Source organism: Hypanus sabinus, chromosome 28 (genome assembly GCF_030144855.1).
Source record: "Hypanus sabinus isolate sHypSab1 chromosome 28, sHypSab1.hap1, whole genome shotgun sequence".
In the NCBI taxonomy this organism is placed as follows: Eukaryota; Metazoa; Chordata; class Chondrichthyes; order Myliobatiformes; family Dasyatidae; genus Hypanus; species Hypanus sabinus.
Genome location: NC_082733.1, coordinates 43,790,306 through 43,809,232, shown reverse-complemented (window position 1 = coordinate 43,809,232; position 18,927 = coordinate 43,790,306). Strand labels below are relative to the sequence as shown.

The 18,927-nt window shown below is 46.7% G+C and overlaps 1 protein-coding gene across 1 annotated transcript in view; it reads left to right on the top strand.

The window, feature by feature from the left end:
- map2k1 (mitogen-activated protein kinase kinase 1) overlaps positions 1 to 18,927 on the top strand; it is a 43,671-nt gene that overhangs the window by 7,811 nt on the left and 16,933 nt on the right. The window contains exons 2-3 of the mRNA XM_059953073.1: positions 16,644 to 16,854; positions 17,521 to 17,667. Coding sequence (XP_059809056.1) covers positions 16,644 to 16,854; positions 17,521 to 17,667 — 358 coding nt within the window. The remainder of the gene's footprint in view (positions 1 to 16,643; positions 16,855 to 17,520; positions 17,668 to 18,927) is intronic.

The following is an 18,927-nucleotide window of genomic DNA, read 5'->3' as shown; positions in this document are numbered from 1 at the left end:
CATCGACTGTACTGTTTTCCTATAGTTGCTGCCTGGCCTGCTGAGTTCCTCCAGCATTTTGTGTGTTGCTTGGATTTCCAGTACCTGCAGATTTTCTCTTGTCTGTGCCAGGGCAATTTATCATCAGTCTGGTCGTGCACACAGAGACTTGGCATTTATTCTTTTTAGTTCTTCTCTTTGTGACTTTAATTTTTTTGCCCTGAAATTGTAACCATATTTGTGCTATGTGCTGTTGGATGTGTATTTTTCTCCTTGGCTCCAGAGAAACGCTCTTTCACCTGTTGATATTCACGTATGATTGAGCAATAATCAAACTTGAATCAATGAGTAATGATCAAGAGCACGCTTGAGGAGCTGACCCCCTAACTAACGTGTTCCTGTGTAACTAATCTGCAGATACTCTCAGTCAGGGTCTGAGCTTGGCTCCTTCTGTATAATTTTTCCAATGACAAAGCTACAACCTGTTAGCTCCTGTTTCTGAGATCATTCCCACGGCCTCTTTTCACAGAACATGGTTCTTTACCTGGTGTTTGGGTGTGGATGGTTTTGAAATGCCCTGGGGGAGAACGTGTTGGTCTCCAGCACTGGCTCCCTGTGTTCCCCAGTGTGGCCTGGCTGACGGGGCTGCCAGGAGATCTCACCAGGGTGTTGGAGTAGGGAGGGCAGCACCGTACTGTAGTAACGAGAGCAATCATTTTTGCAGAGCTGTCGGTCACTGATCAGAGTTTGATTGCGTGGAGTTTGCACGGGCTAGGGTTAGTAAGAAGTGTCAGTGCCCTCGGACTGTGGTTATTGACATAGATGTAACCCTAACCCGTATATCTTTGGAATATGGGAGGAAACCCACGTAGTCATGGGAGAACATACAAACTCCTTACAGACTGCAGTGGAGGGTGAACCCTGTTTGCTAGCACTATAATGCGTCATACTGGTTGTTGTCTGGATTATTGAGGTAAATTCCATCTTCCAGAGCTGAGATGGAGATAGTGAAGGGGTATTCAGAAACAGCTGTCTGTATCTGTACTTGCATAATAATACTTGCAGTTCCCACTTGAAAGGACACCTTCCTTCACACCCTCTCTCATTCTCCAATCTACTAAACATAAGATATAAGAGCAGAAGTAGGCCATTTGGCCCATCGAGTCTTCTCCACCATTCAATCATGGTCTGATCCAGTCATCCTCACTCCCCTGCCTTCACCCCATACCCTTCGATGCCCTGGCTAATCAAGAACCTATTTATCTCTACCTTAAATACACCCAATGACTTGGCCTCCACAGCCATTCATGGCAACAAATTCCACAGATTTACTAAAGTAATTTCTCCGGATGTTGATTCTAAAAGGACGTCCTTCAATCCTGAAGTTGTGCCCTCTTGTCCTAGACTCCCCTACCATGGGAAATAACTTTGCCATATCTAATCTTCTGAGGTCTTTTAACATTCAGAATGTCTATGAGGACCCCCTCATTCTCCTGAACTCCAGGGAATGCAGCCCAAGAGCTGCCAGACGTTCCTCATATGGTAACCCTTTAATTCCCGGAATCATTCTTGTGAATTTTCTCTGAACCCTGTACAATGTCAGTATATCGTTTCTAAAATAAGGAGCCCAAAACCGAGCACAATACTCCAAGTGTGTTTTCACAAGTGCCTTATAGAGCCTCAACATCACATCCCTGCTCTTATATTCTATACCTCTAGAAATGAATGCCATTTACCTTCTTCACAACCGACTCAACCTGGAGGTTAACCTTTAGGGTATCCTGCACAAGGACTCCCAAGTCCCTTTGAATGTCTGCATTTTGAATTCTCTCCCCTTCTAAATAATAGTCTGCCCGTTTATTTCTTCTACCAAAGTAGATGACCATGCATTTTCCAACATTGTATTTCATTTGCCACTTCTTTGCCCATTCCGCTAAACTACCCAAGGTTCTCTGTTTAATCAACACTACCCACTTCTCCACCTATCTTTCTATCATCGGCAAATTTAGCCACAAATCCATTAATCCCATAGTCCAAATCATTGACATATATCGTAAAAAACAGTGGTCCCAACACTGACCCCTGTAGAACTCCACTGGTAACCGGCAACCAGCCAGAATAGGATCCCTTTATTCCCACTCTCTGTTTTCACCCGACCAGTTAATGCTCCACCCACGCTAGTAACTTCCCTGTAATTCCACGGGCTCTTATCTTGCTAAGCAGCCTCATGTGCAGCACCTTGTCAAAGGCTTTCTGAAAATCCAAGTGCGCCACGTCTACTGCATCTGTAGACTCCCCATCCCAGCTTGCAAATCAGGGATCTAATTGAATGCCTGAGGCTCTGAATGGGCCAGCTCAACCCCAAGCTGATACATCGAAAACTTATCAAAAATATTAAAGGGATAGTAATGAATGATACAAGCTCTTCAGCCCCACCGTGTTGTTCTGATCTTTTAACCGATTCTAAGGTCAGTGTAACCTTTCCCTCCACCATGTGCCTATCTAAGATTCTTAAGTGTTCCTAATGTATCTGCCTGTACCACCACCCTCTGGTAGTGTGTTCCTCTCACCCGCCACTCTCTGTGTGGGGGATTAAAAACTTATTTCTAACATCCCCCCCACACCAATACTTTCCTCCATTCTCCATTAAATTATGCACCCTTGTGTTATCCACTTCTGCCCTGGTGAAAAGGCCTCAGGTTGTCTCCTCTTAGACAGATAATAAATCAGCCATGATGGAATAGCAGAGAGGCCCGATAGGCTGAATGGTCCAGTTCTGCTCCTATGTCTAATGGTCTTATCAATTTGTTGTTTTTTAAAATCTCTGAGAGGAAGCCTTGAATAATTTACACAGTAGGAGCACATGTTAAAATTCAATGCCTTGGTCTCCTTGGTAACTTCAATTCTGTAGCACCTGATGGTGTCATGACAACCAGGTCTTCAACTTGTGCATCCTGTCGTCGTTACATCATCTCACTTTTCATTATGTACAAAGTTTAATAGTGAAAATAAGTCAGGAAATATGGGTGATGGTTGGGTTGAGTTGGTCTCTGTTCTTATCAGTTTATTTGCAAATGTTTCGTTGCTGTACAAGTAGACATCGTCAGTGTGCTGTCAACTGCGTTTGGCCTTTATATACTTATCAATCAGCTGATTGGTTGTCATTTTGGAAACTCGGTTGTGATGTGGGGAAGGAAATCACTTTGCTGCACAATTCCAGACCGCCAGGCGTGAAGTTCACTGCACAACAATTTCCTCCCTGACTCACGGAGTTCCCAAAATGATGACCAGTCAGCTGATTGATAAACATATAAAGGCCAAGCATTCAGGGGACACCACGGTGCGCTGACGATGTCTCCTCGTATGGTGACGAAATGTTTGCAAGTAAATTGCCAAAGTCAGAGAGCCACCCCAAGTTTAACTGTGTCAGTAGAATAGCGTGTAATTGCCTCGAGACCTCACCAACTTAGCAACAGTTTAACGTGGTTGGGGTCCCTCCTACAGACCCAACAAGCTTGGCGTCTAAAAGAGGAACATTTGTATCGCACCTTTGTCATCTCAAAGCATCCAACTGGAGTAATTTACTAAATAACAAGCATTGGTAACAATGGTTGCTTAATGGTTTGGTGTGTATTGTGGATGCGCGGAGCAAGAGCAGCAACGAAGGGGAATGATTAAACGATTTTACTGGGTCATGGTACACACTGGGCAAGTCACGGTGTAGGAGCAACGAACCAGCTCCTGTGTAATGTTCCTCAAGTAATTTTTCTTGGGATTTTTATGAACTTACCGACACTTGATAAATCCAGGCTCTTCTTTAGCACCATTTATACACTGCACAGCCTATACACCACTCCCTCTGCTCCAAATCCCCCCTCCCCCTGTCCCGATGCACTGCTCCCTCTGCACAACAAACCCTCTTCCCTATACACCACTCCCTCTGCTCCAAATCCCCCCTCCCCCTGTCCCGATGCACTGCTCCCTCTGCACAACAAACCCTCTTCCCTATACACCACTCCCTCTGCTCCAAATCCCCCCTCCCTCTGCACAACAAATCCCTCTTCCCTATACACCCCTCCCTCTGCTCCAAATCCCCCCTCCCCCTGTCCCGATGCACTGCTCCCTCTGCACAACAAACCCTCCTCCCAATGCACCCCTCCCTCTGTACCACACCCCCTTCCCCAATGTACTGTTCTCTCGGCTTCACTCCCTCTGCTCCAAATCCCCCCTCCCTCTGCACCACATCCCCCTGTCCCGATGCACTGCTCCCTCTGCACAACAAATCCCTCTTCCCAATGCACCCCTCCCTCTGCACCACGTCCCCTTCCCCAATGTACTGTTCTCTCGACACCCCTCCCTCTGCACCACGTCCCCTTCCCCAATGTACTGTTCTCTCGACACCCCTCCCTCTGCACCACGTCCCCTTCCCCAATGTACTGTTCTCTCGACATCACTCCCTCTGCACCACGTCCCCTTCCCCAATGTACTGTTTTCTCGGCTTCACTCCCTCTGCACCCCAAACCCTCCTCCCAATGCACCCCTCCCTCTGCACCATGTCCCCTTCCCCAATGTACTGTTCTCTCGACACCCCTCCCTCTGCACCACGTCCCCTTCCCCAATGTACTGTTCTCTCGACACCCCTCCCTCTGCACCACGTCCCCTTCCCCAATGTACTGTTCTCTCGACATCACTCCCTCTGCACCACGTCCCCTTCCCCAATGTACTGTTCTCTCGACACCCCTCCCTCTGCACCACGTCCCCTTCCCCAATGTACTGTTCTCTCGACACCCCTCCCTCTGCACCACGTCCCCTTCCCCAATGTACTGTTCTCTCGACATCACTCCCTCTGCACCACGTCCCCTTCCCCAATGTACTGTTTTCTCGGCTTCACTCCCTCTGCACCCCAAACCCTCCTCCCAATGCACCCCTCCCTCTGCACCATGTCCCCTTCCCCAATGTACTGTTCTCTCGGCTTCACTCCCTCTGCACCATGTCCCCTTCCCCAATGTACTGTTCTCTCGACATCACTCCCTCTGCACCACGTCCCCTTCCCCAATGTACTGTTCTCTCGGCTTCACTCCCTCTGCACCATGAACCTCATGATGCATCAGTCCCCACGATGCACCCTCCCTTTGCTGGATCTGTCTTGGTTTCTGCAGCTCCTTCCTCTGAGGTTGCTCGACATCTGACTGATGGACTGGCTCACTTATATACTTGCATGATAATGTTGCTGTTGGCACAATCGGTCTAACGTGCTGGCTATAATGTTGGTTTGTGATTCCTAACACTATCTGATAAGGTGTTTGAAAGTTCTTCCCGTGACCACGTGGATTTCCCCCACGTGCTCTGGTTTCCTCCCAGGGTCCAGAGACATACGGGTTAGGGTTAGTGAGTCGTAGGCGCGGTGTGTTGGCCCTGGAAGTGTGGAGACGCCTGCGTGTACAATCCTCGTTGATTTGATTTAACAGAAACAATGTATTTCACTGATGCAGAAGTGACATAAAGTTAATTTTTATCTCCTGTGGCAATGCTTGGTGACATTTACCACTGCCTTATGGGAACTCTCCGTCTGGGGCATGAGCAACTTGCACTTCCACACTGTGTCAGTGCAAACAGATAAAACTCTGGTTCGGCCACATCTGGAGTATTGCGTACAGTTCTAGTCACCCCACTGTCGGAAGGATGTGAGGCTTTGGAGAGGGGGCAGAAGAGGTTCACCAGGATGCTGCCTGGTTTAGAGGGCATGTGCTATCATGAGAGGTGGATAAACGTGGGTTGTTCTCTCTGGAGCATTGGAGGATGAGGGGAGATCTGATGGTGGTTTATAAGGTTATGAGAGGCACAGATAGAGTGGACAGGGTTTCCCAGGGTTGAAATGTCAAATACCAGAGGGCATGCATTGAAGGTGAGGGGTAAGATTTTTTCCTCAGAGGGTGGTGGATGCCTGGAATAGTCTGTCTGGTGGTAGAGGCAAATACATTAGAGGCTTTTAGGAGACATTTGGATAGGCATGTGGATGTGAGGAAGATGGAGGGATATGGGCATGGTGTAGGTAGGAGCAGTTAGTATTTGGGTGTTCTTGATTTGTCTTTTAGCTAGTTTGACACAACATTGCGGGCCGAATGGCCTGTCCTGTGCTTTCCATTTTTATGCTCCATTTTCCAAGTGATAGACAGCTCCACTATAGACAAGTTCAAAGTAAAATTTATTACCAGAGTGCATACATGTCACCACATACAACCCTGAGATTCTTTCTGGTGGGCATACTGAGCCAATGTATAGAAGAGTAACTGTAAACAGGATCAACGAACAATAAAAGTGCAAATGCAAATATCAATAAATAGCAATGCATAACGAGAGCATGGAATAACAAGATGAAGAGTCCTTAAAGTGAGACCATCGGTTGAGGAAACACCAGAACTGGAATGAGTGTAGCTATCCCCTTTTGTTCAAGGGCCTGATGGTTGAGGGGTAATAACTGTTCCTGAACCTGGAAATGCGAGTCCTGATGCTTTTGTACCTTCTATCTGATGGCAGCAGTGAGAAAAGAGCATGGTCTGGGTGGTGAGGATCTTTGATGGATGCTGCTTTTCTGCAGCACTGTTTCACGTAGATGGGCTCAGTGGTTGTACTGGGCTGGATCCATGACCTTTTGTTGGATTTTTCGCTCAGAGGCATTGGTGTTCCTGTACCAGGCGGTAATGCAGCCAGTCAGCACACTTTCCACCACACAAGCTCAAGCCCTGATATACCAACGTGCTTACATGGGTACATCAGGAAAAGGGCACATTTGAAATTTAAAATGATAAACAAGTCAATTAAATCCGCTTCAAATCCGGCCATCGTTGAGCACTGCCTGCCCTTAATGTGGTGCTTAATATTATTTAGTTCTGCTTTCAACAGTAATGTTTATGAGTTGTTCTTGTTTGTATCGGCTCATTAGTTATGCTAATAGAAGCAGACATTGAAAGCCAACAAGCGATAGAAGGTCTTATCAATAGAAATGACACACTTATGCAGAGATGAGCAAGAACAGAGCTTCTCTGCTGTGTTTGACTTTATTTTGCCTTTCTGTGTGGAGGTTGATTGGAGCCCACTCGTTCTCGCTCTTCATTCTGTTTGGACATTAGTTCGGTGGAAGGAACTTTGCCTGTGAGACGAGCCCACCACCCCCATGTTCATGGGGAGCATTGTATTGTCAGATACTGTCTTTCAAAAGGAGGTTATACTGAAAACTCGTGTGTTCTGTCACCCTGACGCAGGGGAGACCAGGACAATATAAGATTCCAGGGTCAATACTTACCTCTCATCGGTACAAAACCCCAATCAGAATGAGGCTTATTATCATGAAATTTATTATATTGGGCAGGACTGCAGTAATTGTAAATTACAATAAGAAATATAAAATTAAATGTGTTGCAAAATGGACTCACTTTCGAGGACACTTCATTTCATGCTCTATTGATTGCTAATTTATGATTATTATTTATTTTGTATTTGCACAGTTTGTTGTCTTTTCCACGCTGGTTGAATGCCCTGTTGGTGTGGCTTTCATTGATTCTGTTGTGGTTATTGGATAGATTGAGTATGCCCGCAAGACGATGAATCTCTCATTGTGTATGGTGACATGTTTGTAGTTTGATAATAAATTTACTTTGAACTTTGAAAAAGAGAATAAGTAGTGAGGTAGTGTTCAAGATCATGGACCATTCAGAAATCTGATGGCAGAGGGGAAGAAGCTGTTCCTAAATCATTGAGTTTGAACCTCCTTCCTGATCATGGTGATGGGAAGAGGCGTGTTCTGGATGATGAGGGTCTTTAATGATGGATACCACTGCCTTGAGGCATCGCTTTTTGAAGGTGTCCTCGATGCCGGGGAGGTGAGTGCCCATGTTGGAGCTGGCTGAGTTTACAACCCTCTACAGATTTCTTATCCTGTGCAATGGCCCCTCCACACCAGACAGAGACGTAACCAGTCAGAATACTCTCCACAGTACAACTGTAGAAACTTCCTAGAGTCTTTGGTGAAGTACCAAGTCTCCTCAAGCTCCGAATGAAATCTAGCCAACGTTGTGCCTTCATAGTTGCACTAATACGTTGGGCCTGGGAGATGCTGACATCCAGGAACTCGAAGCTGCTCACCCTTTCCACTGCCAAACCCTCAGTGAGGGCTGATGTTCTTCTGACTCCCCCTGACCTTGAGTGCCAGGTTGTTGCAGCACCACTCAACAGGCCCACCTAACACAAGAGCAAGTCTGCAGATGCTGGAAATCCGAGCCACACACACAAAATGGTGGAGGAACTCAGCATGCCAGGCAGCATCTATGGAAAGGAGTGAACACTGAGACCCTTCATCCGCCAGCCTATCTCACTTCTATATGTCTCCTTGTCACTATCTGGGATTCTGCCGACAACTGTTGTATCAGTGGCAAATTTATAGATGGGCTGTGTCCGGCTTCTCGGTCACGAGCGTAGAGAGAGTTGGGCACACGTCCTTGTCAGCGGTGAGGAGATGTCATTTCTGATCCACGCTGACTGTGGGAGTCGGGCACCCAGTTGCAGAGGGAGTCGGAGGCGCAGGTTCCAGATCTTTTTGCTGATACTGAGGGGATGATGGTGTTGAATGCTGAGCTGTGATCAACAAACAGCAGCCTGGCATCGAGTCACGTAGTTCATTACCAATGTGAGAGCTTGTCCGGTGTGTAAATCGATGGCTGTGTTTGCTCTGTCACAACAGTGGCTTTATTTTGCAGGGAAATGCAAAGCACTTTGATTTGTCTGCAGTTCAGAGTAAATTTATTATCAAAGTACATGCATGTCACCATCTACAACCCAGGACTCATTTTCTTGTGGGCATTCACAGGAAGTGCAAGAAACACAATGAAAGACCACTCACTCAAGACAGAAAACCATGGGGCAAATACAGAAAGAAAGAAAAAAATAAAATTCTAGTAGTAATAATAAATAAATAGATGAGCAATAAATATCGATAACATGAGATGAAGAGTCCTTCTTCTTCTCTTCTTCAGCTGTCTATCGACTTTGATGTTGACTGAGGCCTGGGCAGGGTTGTATGGGAGACTGGCAGTTGCCCATGCTGCAAGTCTCCCCTCTCCATGCCACCAGTGTTGTCCAAGGGAAGGGCATTAGGCTGATACAGCTTGGCACCAGTGTCATCGCAGAGCAATTTGTGGTTAAATCCCTTGCTCAAGGACAACACGCTGCCTTAGCTGAGGCTTGAACTAGTGATCTATCTACAGATCACTAGACCAATGCCTTAGCCATTTGGCTACATGCCAAGTGAGTCCATTGATTGTGGGAACAGTTCAGTGATGGGGGAGTGACACTGAGTGAAGTTACCCCCTCCGGTTTGAGAATCTGATAGTAACGGTTTCTGAACCTAGTGGCACGGGCTTTGAGGCTCCTGTACCACCTTGCTGATGGCAACTCTGAGAAAAGTGCATGGTTGTGTGGAGAGAAACGGTTCACAGCAGCTGTCCGATTTAAAATGAGGCTGTTGAGAGCGATGGGGTGTCTGTGCAAGTGTGTCCCTCTGTCATGGGCGCCCAGCAGGTAACTGAAAACTGATCAGCTACTGCTCCACTGAACTCTGCCTGCAACTGTCTGTGCCCATGTTTTGTTCTAAAAAGGGAACCTGTTGACTTGCTCGAGTTTCTGTCAGAAATGGCTTCCTGAAGGATGGGTCAGACTGTGCTGTGGTTTTCGTGGGTAATGAGCGTCAGTCTGTGAGCAGCACACAGAAACGCTGGAGGAACTCAGCAGGTCAGGCAGCATCTGTGGAGAGGGATAGAGAGTTTTGGGCCAAAACCCTTCATCAGGACCCATGAAACGTCAACTGCTATTCCCCTCCATAGATGCTGCTCGACCTCCTGTGTTGCTGCAGCGTTTTCTGTGTGTGGTGTTCTGCAGGATCCCTGGTGTTTATGTAGCCAGTCAGTCTGCACTGATCCACCCTGTCTGCACAGACCTCGTTCCCTCTGGGCAGTCTAAAGAATGCAAGTAATCTACACAAACACCAGCCCTGAAAACACACGGCCCATTGCTGTCAGAAATGGAATTGCATCAACATCTCCGAGCTCTCCGATAAACTGCAAAAAGTTGCAACGTCTACTGGAAAATAATTAGCCACAACAGTGACTGCACAGATCAACCCACTGCACAGATCAGTGGGCAAATTATTCATTTATCAACGACTTGTCAAGGCCCATTTAACACAGCAAGTGTCCTGAACAGCTGGAAGCTGCCTGTGGAAAGGACGGTCGAGGAAAGGCAGATCTCCAAGCCTTTTCAGCACAAATACTGACAGACATCGCACTCCATTTGGGAGGGTTGTTTCACATTCGGAGGCCCACACTCAAAGAATCTCTAGGGAGGAAGATTCCAGTTGCCACTTTGAGCTAAACATGGTGGGCGAGTCTCGGACTAGAAGGGTTTCAACAGAAATGAGTAGGAATTTTTTTATCCAGAAGGTGGCGAATCTGTGGAATTCATTGCCACAGATGCTGTGGAGGCCAGGCTGTTGGGTATATTTAAAGCAGAGGTTGATAGGGTCTTTATTAGAGAGTCAAAGATTATGGGGAGAAGGGAGATTATGGGGAACAGGGTTGAGAGGGATGATAAATCAGCCATGATGGAATGGCAGAGCAGATTCAATGGGCTGAGTGGCCTAAATCTGATCCAATGTCTTATGGTCTCATAGAATGTAGACCAGTACAGGCCCTTCAGCCCACAATGTTGTGTTGACCTTTCAACCCACTCCAAGATCAATCTAACCTCCCCCTTACATAACTCTCCATTTCTCTGTCATCCATGTACCTATTTTAAGAGTCTCTTAAATGTCCCTAATGCATCAGCCTTGACCACCACCTTGGCAGTGTTTTCCACGCACTTAAGCCAACCTCTGACATTTCCCTCCAATCACCTTAAAATTACGCTCCCTTGTATTAGCAATTGCAGCCCTGGGGGAAAAAATCCCTCTATCTATTCCTTTAATCATCTTGTACCCCCTATCAAGTCTCCTCTCATCCTCCTTCACTCCAAAGAGAAGAGCCCTAGCTTGCTCAACCTATCCTCATTAGACACGCTCTCTAATCCAGGTAGCATCCTAGTAAATGTCCTCTGCACCCTCTCTGAAGCTTCCACATCCTTCCGATAATGAGGTGACCAGAACTGAACACGGTATTCCAAGCGTGGCCTAACCAGGGTTTTATAGAGTTACAATGTTATCTCTCAACACACCACACACCTTCTTAACCACCCTGCCAACTTGCACGGCAGCTTTGAGAATCGATGGACGTGAACCCCGAGTAGAATAGAGGTTAGCGTAATGATTCATAGCGTCACCAATCCGGGTTCAATTCTCACCGCTGACATTCTCCCTGTGACAACTTGAACTCTTCACCCATCGAAGGAATGCAGTCAGCCATGAGGCCGGTGTCGGAAGCCCCTTGACCCCTGTGATTGGCAGTCATTGAAGCTAATCACTGCTCACTGCACCGCCCGCACATGGAGAAGGAGCAGTTCAGTGTGCGTGTGTGCACACGGGAGCGTAGCAATCCACAGTCCAGTGCATTGTTACCATGGTAATCTGGCGGTCAGAAAACCCCAAGAACATCCAGTGCTACAGATATTGCTGGCTCTTGTCCAGGTATTCTCAGCTTGCTACAAAGCACAGATATCGGGGGCTACCTACCCCAGGGAATTGTGCCAGTGACCCCAGACCTGAGGTTCTTGTCATTCAGTCTGAGGAGCCCGAATGAGTGAGGTGTAATTTAGCACACCGAAGCTTGTTGGCCTAGAGCCAATCCCAGCTGAGCTGCCCGGTGTCAGGGAGGGTTTGGCTGTGGTCAGTGGGCAGCGTTCCCAGCCTCACCAATCGTGTGTTCAGAACCCATCGGAGCCTTGTGTATGTGGAGTAGGGCAGCCTCCTGGCTGTGGGGGGGGGAGTTGTTCCGTCTGGCATGAGGCATTATCTGCAGGACCCACTTGCACCCTCGATTTGGACGTAGAAGTCCCAGGGTGTTATCAGAAAAGCAAGCAGCTGGTGAGCTCACCTATGATAACGATTATACAGCACAGTACAAGCTCTTTGGCCCACAATGTCAGGCAGACCTTATAACCTACTGCAAGATCACTGTAACCCTTCCTTCACACTCAGCCTTCTGTGTGCCTGTCCAAGAGTCTCTTAAATGTCTCTAACGTACCTGCCTCTACCAGCATCCCTGGCAGTGCATTCCACATATCCACCACTCTCTGTGTGGAGAGGTGACATCACCCCCCACTTTCCTCCTATCAATTTAAAATTATGCCCCCGCATATTAGCTATTTCCACCCTGGGATATGGTCTCTGGCTATCCACATGATTTATGTCTCTAATCACTTAAACTTCTATCAAATCAACTCTCATGAAGACAAAAGCCCAAGCTTGTTCAGCTCTTCCTGAACACAAACCAATATTCATCCATGTTGAATTCAATCCAAGTTGAATTTCAGCCAACATCTGGTTATCGCTGGGAAAGTCCTGAATTATGAAAGGTACCACAACAATGGAGATATCATCAGCTTCTTTACCAGTTACAGTGGAGATCAGGTGTGACTTGTCCACACCACCAGTAGCCTGCATGGGTTCCTGTCCCAGGCAGGGAGATTTGTTTGGCTTGGATCGCGGTCTGGCTGGATTTGAATGGATGTGCCAGTGGAATTGGCCTTCTTCCCATGAGGGGCATTTGCCATGGTTGACACAAGGATTCTGAACAAAGGATTAGAGTTTTTCCACAGGTAGTTGAGTTGCTGGGAAGCCACCTCAGGAGGGAGCGGTGGGGTGTGCGTTGGAAGTTGAGTAAGGAGTTTGAGAGAGAAGTCTGAGTCAGAGAGTGTGAGGAAATGAATGAATCACTTCCCATGAGACGAGATCTCGATGAGCACAGCTGCTGCTTTCAGCCAGAGCCTGGATTGGATTCCAGGAGCCTGACTTCATCCTGGTCCTCTCAGCAAAATCTCAGCTTCCTCTCCTGGAAGCCACCCATTCCCACTCAACTTCCCATTCCCATTCTGATATGTTGGTCTATGACCACAGTGAGGCCAAAACGCAGGCTGTAGGGGTACGTTCCGTTTGGGTGGTCTCCAACCAGATGGGCGGGGTGAACACCAACTTCTCCACTTCCCCATTTCTCTTTTTCCATTCCCCACTCTGTTTCCCCTCTTTCCCCTTCACTTCCCCTCATCTGGGCAGCTAGGTAGCACAGCGCTTTACTGTGCCAATGACCTGGGTTCAGTTCCTGCCACCGTTTGTATAGAATTTGTACATTCTCCCCGTGACCACGTGGGCTTTCTCTGGGTGCATGTTCTGGTTCCCTTCTGCAGTCCAAAGGCGTCCTGGTTGGTAGGTTAATGGTTCATTGTTTATTGTCCTGTTGGATAGGCAGGGGTTAAATTGGGAGTGTCATTGCTCAAAGAGCCATTTGGCGTTGTATCTGTAAATAAAATTGTAAATCAGTCATCATCAGCTGGTTCCCCTCCTCCTCCCCCTTTCCTCTGTGGTCCACTCGCCTCTGCTAACAGGTTCTCCTTCACCTCTTCACTTCCCAGCTTCTTACTTCATCCATTTACCTACCTTCCCCGTCCATTGGTCTCACCCGTCACCTGCCAGCACCTTCCCCTCTCCCCACCTTCTTATTCTGGCTTCATCCCCCATCCTTTCCAGTCCTGATGAAGGGTCTCAGCCTGCAACACTGAGTGTTTATTCTCTCCATGGATGCTGCCTGACCTGCTGAGTCGCTCCAACATTTCGTGTGTGTTGCTCTGGATCTGCACAATCCCTGAACAGAAGTGTATTTTGGTTTTACTGTGTTTTGTATTGGACCAGGAGGGGGCTGAAGTCCCACACCACCAGGTTCAAAAACAGCCGCTTCCCTTCAACCATTTCTTTCCTGAACAAGCTGGCAAAGCCCTAGTCAATTTAGCAGTACTGTGAACACATTGATCATTTTGTACTGGAGTTTTTTCTTGTAAAAACGATATCGTTTATTTTTTCTCGGGAAAGCTGTTTATCTGACGCTCTGCCTGCGATGCTGTAAGTCGGTCTGTCATTGCACCTGTGCAGAAGCTGCACTGTGGCAGACGGAGCTCAACAGCAGGTAGTCAAATCTGCCTAACGCATCTCCGACACCAGCCTACCCACCACCAGGGACATGTGTACAGAAAGGTGCTGGTAAAGGGCCAGGAACATCATGAACATCACTGCCCATGGACTGTTTGTCCCACTCCCATCAGGGAAAAGGCTATGTAGCATCCCACCAGGACCTACAGACTCAGAAACAGTTACTTTCCCCAAGTAGTGAGGCTGGTCAACACCTCCACCCACCAACCCACTAGTACTTTATAATTTCCCATCAAATCACTTCATGTGCAGCCTAGTGTCACTCTATGGAAATACAATCAGTCTATGTCTATAAACTATCTTATGTATTTATATTTATTGTGTTAATTATTTTTTGATTTTTTTGTGCTGCATTGGATCCAGAGAAACAATTATTTCATTTTCCTTTACACTTGTGTGCTGGAAATAACATAAAACAATTTTCAATACACTCTATTTGAGATAGTTTGTCATGGAAATCCCTTTTTGTATGGATGGTGTTAGAGACACTGCCACCTGCTGTTCCTATTAGATATTACAGCAGTGATATTACCAGTCCCTGCTTATTACCTGAAGCTCTTACTGTGGGCCATTTTAGTGTTGTTGTGCCTGTGCTTTGTTAGATCTCACACAGGGACATCAAACCCTTGAACCTGACTGACTGGAGCATTTATATGTGAAAGGCCCTGAGCGGTTCAGCCATCATTGTAAGGCAGAATTAAGCCATTTTGCCCAGAGAGTCTGCTCAGCCATTCCATCATGGCAGACCTGTTATTCTTCCCCCATCCCCACAACCCCATTCTCTTGCCGCCTTCCATTCATCGTGGAGCAAGCTTGAGGGGCTGAATGGCCTCCCTCAGATCAGAGCCAGGTTCAATAGCACTGGCATATGTTGTGAAACGTGTTGTTTTGTGACAGCAATGCAGTACATAATAAAAACTCTGGCACCCTCCTCCCCAGTCCCTCCACTTTACAAAGCCCAGCCTTTGCTCTCAGAGCCAAATCTCTTGTTGCTGAGCACAGCCTGTAGTTTCTGTTCTGTTCCCTGGTCTGTGTGAACGTACTCCAGTGAGTGATGTTGCTCAAAAGTGTGACATTGATTTGTTATTCCAGTATCAGTGGAGTTGCACAGGAGGCCCTCTGTACTTGGGTGTGTGTGTTTTCAAAAAATTTGCAATAGCTCTCCAATCAATCTCATCTATCTTTCCCAGGAATTCCTCTCAGCCTTGAAATTTCATCCTTTTCTGGTGTCATTATTTATTTATTTATTTATTTATTTATTTTAAAATTGTTTTTTTTTTATACATTTTCTACATAACAACAAATTGAAAAACCCCAGATCAAAATGAGGAACATTAATACAGTGCAAAATTAAGCATACAATGACAATATGATACAAGGAAAGAGAATTCTTTTCTGGTGTTATGATTGAATCATCACCCAGACGTCGGCTCCTGATCCTGATCTCAGTCCTCGGCCATTCTCCTCGCCTCTCCTGCAACGACGTACAGTTTATTCCAATTAATTGGGACGCATCAGTACCAGTACTTTTGGCCCATTAAAGCAGCAGCTCCAATTTGCTGAAGTGTCAAGGAAATAGTTAAAAATGTATAAAAAAGACAAACTGTGTAACAAATTATATAGAACAAACAGGAACACCACCAATAGTACTACAGTACTATATTGGTTCCTAATAGTTATCAGCCGAGATCTTCTGACTGACTGTAAATGAACAAAATCAATGCAGACACCTGGTGTAGATAATGGACTGCCTTCATACAATGCTTCCGATGATTGCATCCTCCAAATCTTCATTTTCATTGAAATATTCAAGATGATTGTCAATACCTTAAAATGCTTCATAGCTCCTAACTTGTTGAAGTAGTGAAATCGTTTCATTTTCACTCCTGGCCGTTTCTGGCATCTCCAAGCCTGAATGCTGAAACCACATTGAGGAAAATAGTTCTGAATTGTCTGACTGCTTATTTCTTGCCAACTATAAGTGACAAAAATCACTGCTTTGTGAACACAACGAACACACACAAGAGACATTGTTTAAAAACAGTTTACTCTAAGTATGGCGTAGTGTCAGCCACATTATGTGCACGAGACTGATGCTAGTTACCAACTGTTCAGCAGCAGCCTCCTGCCTGAGTTGAGTGGTGTTGGGTCCCAAATAGACAAAAGGAACCCCAGCTATTTTCCCAATTAGTTTTGTTCTTTAAACATTGCCCCAAATAAGCATCTTCGCCAATTAGCCGATTTCACGTATTTTTTGATGTACATCTGACTAATAAAGGTATCTTTATCTTCATAGTACAAGTCCAAAGCTGGTTTGACATTCCAGAATGCATCTCCTTACATCTGCATTGAGATCCATTTGCTGCTCCTTGGCCCACTTCCCTAACGGATCAAGATCAGAGCCAAGTTTCAATGTGTGTGACGACTAATGCTAATATTTAACCTTTCACCTTCTTAGTAAAGCTCTTTTTTCTACACGTTATAGGACAAATTTGGAGGCTCTGCAGAAGAAGTTGGAGGAGCTCGAGCTTGACGAGCAGCAGCGGAAGAGGCTGGAGGCCTTCCTAACTCAGAAGCAGAAGGTCGGCGAGCTAAAGGATGACGACTTTGAGAAGATCTCAGAGCTGGGCGCGGGCAATGGCGGAGTCGTCTTCAAGGTCTCCCACAAACCGTCCGGCCTAATCATGGCCCGGAAGGTAAAATCTTCCTCCCTCCCTTCCTGTTCTGCCAGACTGCTCGCTCTTTCCTGACGATTAGCTCCTCAGTGAGGGTGAACAGGCAGCAAGTTCAGATTTATTTATTTGTGACACATACATTGAAACGTGTGCGTGGTCTGTGATAACTGGCAGCCTGCAAGTGTCGCCAGATACTCCGGCCGATGTCTGTGAGGTCTTTGTATGTTCTCTCTGAGAGGGTGATAAATAAAGCTCATCCACCTCTGTAAAAAGACATGGCGATGAAGGGTGGGGGTTCCGGCACAGACTGGTGGGACGTACGATCAGTGACCACTTTGTTAGGAACAGGAGTGTATCTAATGAAGTGTTCACAGGAGTGGTACACAGTGTGCTCTTCTGCTGCTGCTTTGGGTGTCACGGTAACGTAGTCGTTAGTGCTCTGTTTTTATAGCTCGGGCCAGAGTTTGGAGTCCAATTCTGGCGCTGTCTGTAAAGTGTCTCTGTGCATCCTCCCTGTGGAATCTGTGAGTCCTCCAGTTTCCTCCCACAGTCTAAAGCCGTATCAGGCAGGTTAATTGTCCCACGACGATCGGGTTTGTCAGGGTTTGCTGGGGCGGGAAGGGTGACTCTGTGCGGTATTGCTAAATGAATAAATAAATAAATAAAGTGAACACTTTCTCTTCACAGCTGATCCACCTGGAGATCAAGCCAGCCATTCGGAACCAGATTATCCGAGAGCTGCAGGTGCTCCATGAATGTAATTCTCCCTATATCGTGGGATTCTACGGAGCTTTCTACAGCGACGGCGAGATTAGCATCTGCATGGAGCACATGGTACGGAAGTGAAGGCATCTCGTGTGTGACTAAGTCAGCTGGGCACAGGGAGCGGCGGCCAGCTCTTTCCTCCTCCTTCGGTCACAAGTCCCTGTCTCTGCACTCTGTTCAGTAGCTACCTTAGACTTACAGAGCTCCACGACACAGAAGGAGGCCACCTGCCCGCCCGTCTAGTCTCTGCTAAACCTTCCTGCTCAAGTCCTACTTGTCACAGAGCTGTGGAGGCCAAGTCATTGGGTAGATTTAAATTGGAGGTTGACAGGTTCTTGATTCACAGGGAGAAGGCAGGAGAGTTGAGGTGAGAGAGATAATATATCAGCTACAATGGAATGGTGGAGCCAACTCAATACTCAAACCTAATTCTGCTCCTATGTCTTATGGTCTTGTCCCTCAGCTGTTTCCCTTTTATAGATACAATGGAATTTTCAGGCAGGTAGATAAGAAGAGCCCATTCAGCCCATCATGGGCTGTGCCAGCTCTTTTGGAACAGTGATTCAAAAGGTTAGTCCGCTCACCTTTCCCTCCAGCTTTTTATCTTCTGAGGCCACTGCCCTTCCCAATGTATACTGTCAGAATTGTCCTCTGCTGGAATGGGTCTGACCAGCCCTCTATCTGCAGAATAGTAACGCTTATTCTCATCCTCTGGGTATAAAGCTGTGCATTCCATTTCTCACTCTGTCCCTAACATGGAAAAATTAAGTTTTTTTTAAATTGAGTAATCTGTGAACTGGATTCGGTGATTTCTGGTCTACAAAGATGAGAAGGGCAAGTTGATGGGGTGGTTAAGGAGGTGTGTGGAGTGCTGGCCTTCATTGGTTGGGGAATTGAGATCAAGAGCCACGAAGTAATGTTGCAGTTCTGTAAAACCCTGGTTAGACCACACTTGGAATACTGTGTTCAGATCTGGTCACCTCGTAATAGGAAAGATGTGGAAGCTTTAGAGAGGGTTCAGAGGAGATTTACCAGATTGCTGCCTGGATTAGAGAGCATGTCTTATGAGGATGGGTTGACCAAACTAGGGCTTTTCTCTCTGGAGTGAAGGGGGATGAGAGGTGACTTGACAGGAGCGTATAAGATGATTAGAGGCACAGATTGAGTGCACATCTACTTCATTCCCAGGGTAGAAATGGCTAATACAAAGGGCAATAATCTTAAGGTTCTTGAAGGGAAGTATAAGGGGATGTCAGAGGCAGTTTTTGTACACTGAGCGTGGTGGGTGTGTGGAATGCACTGTTGGGTGGTGATAGAGGCAGATAGATT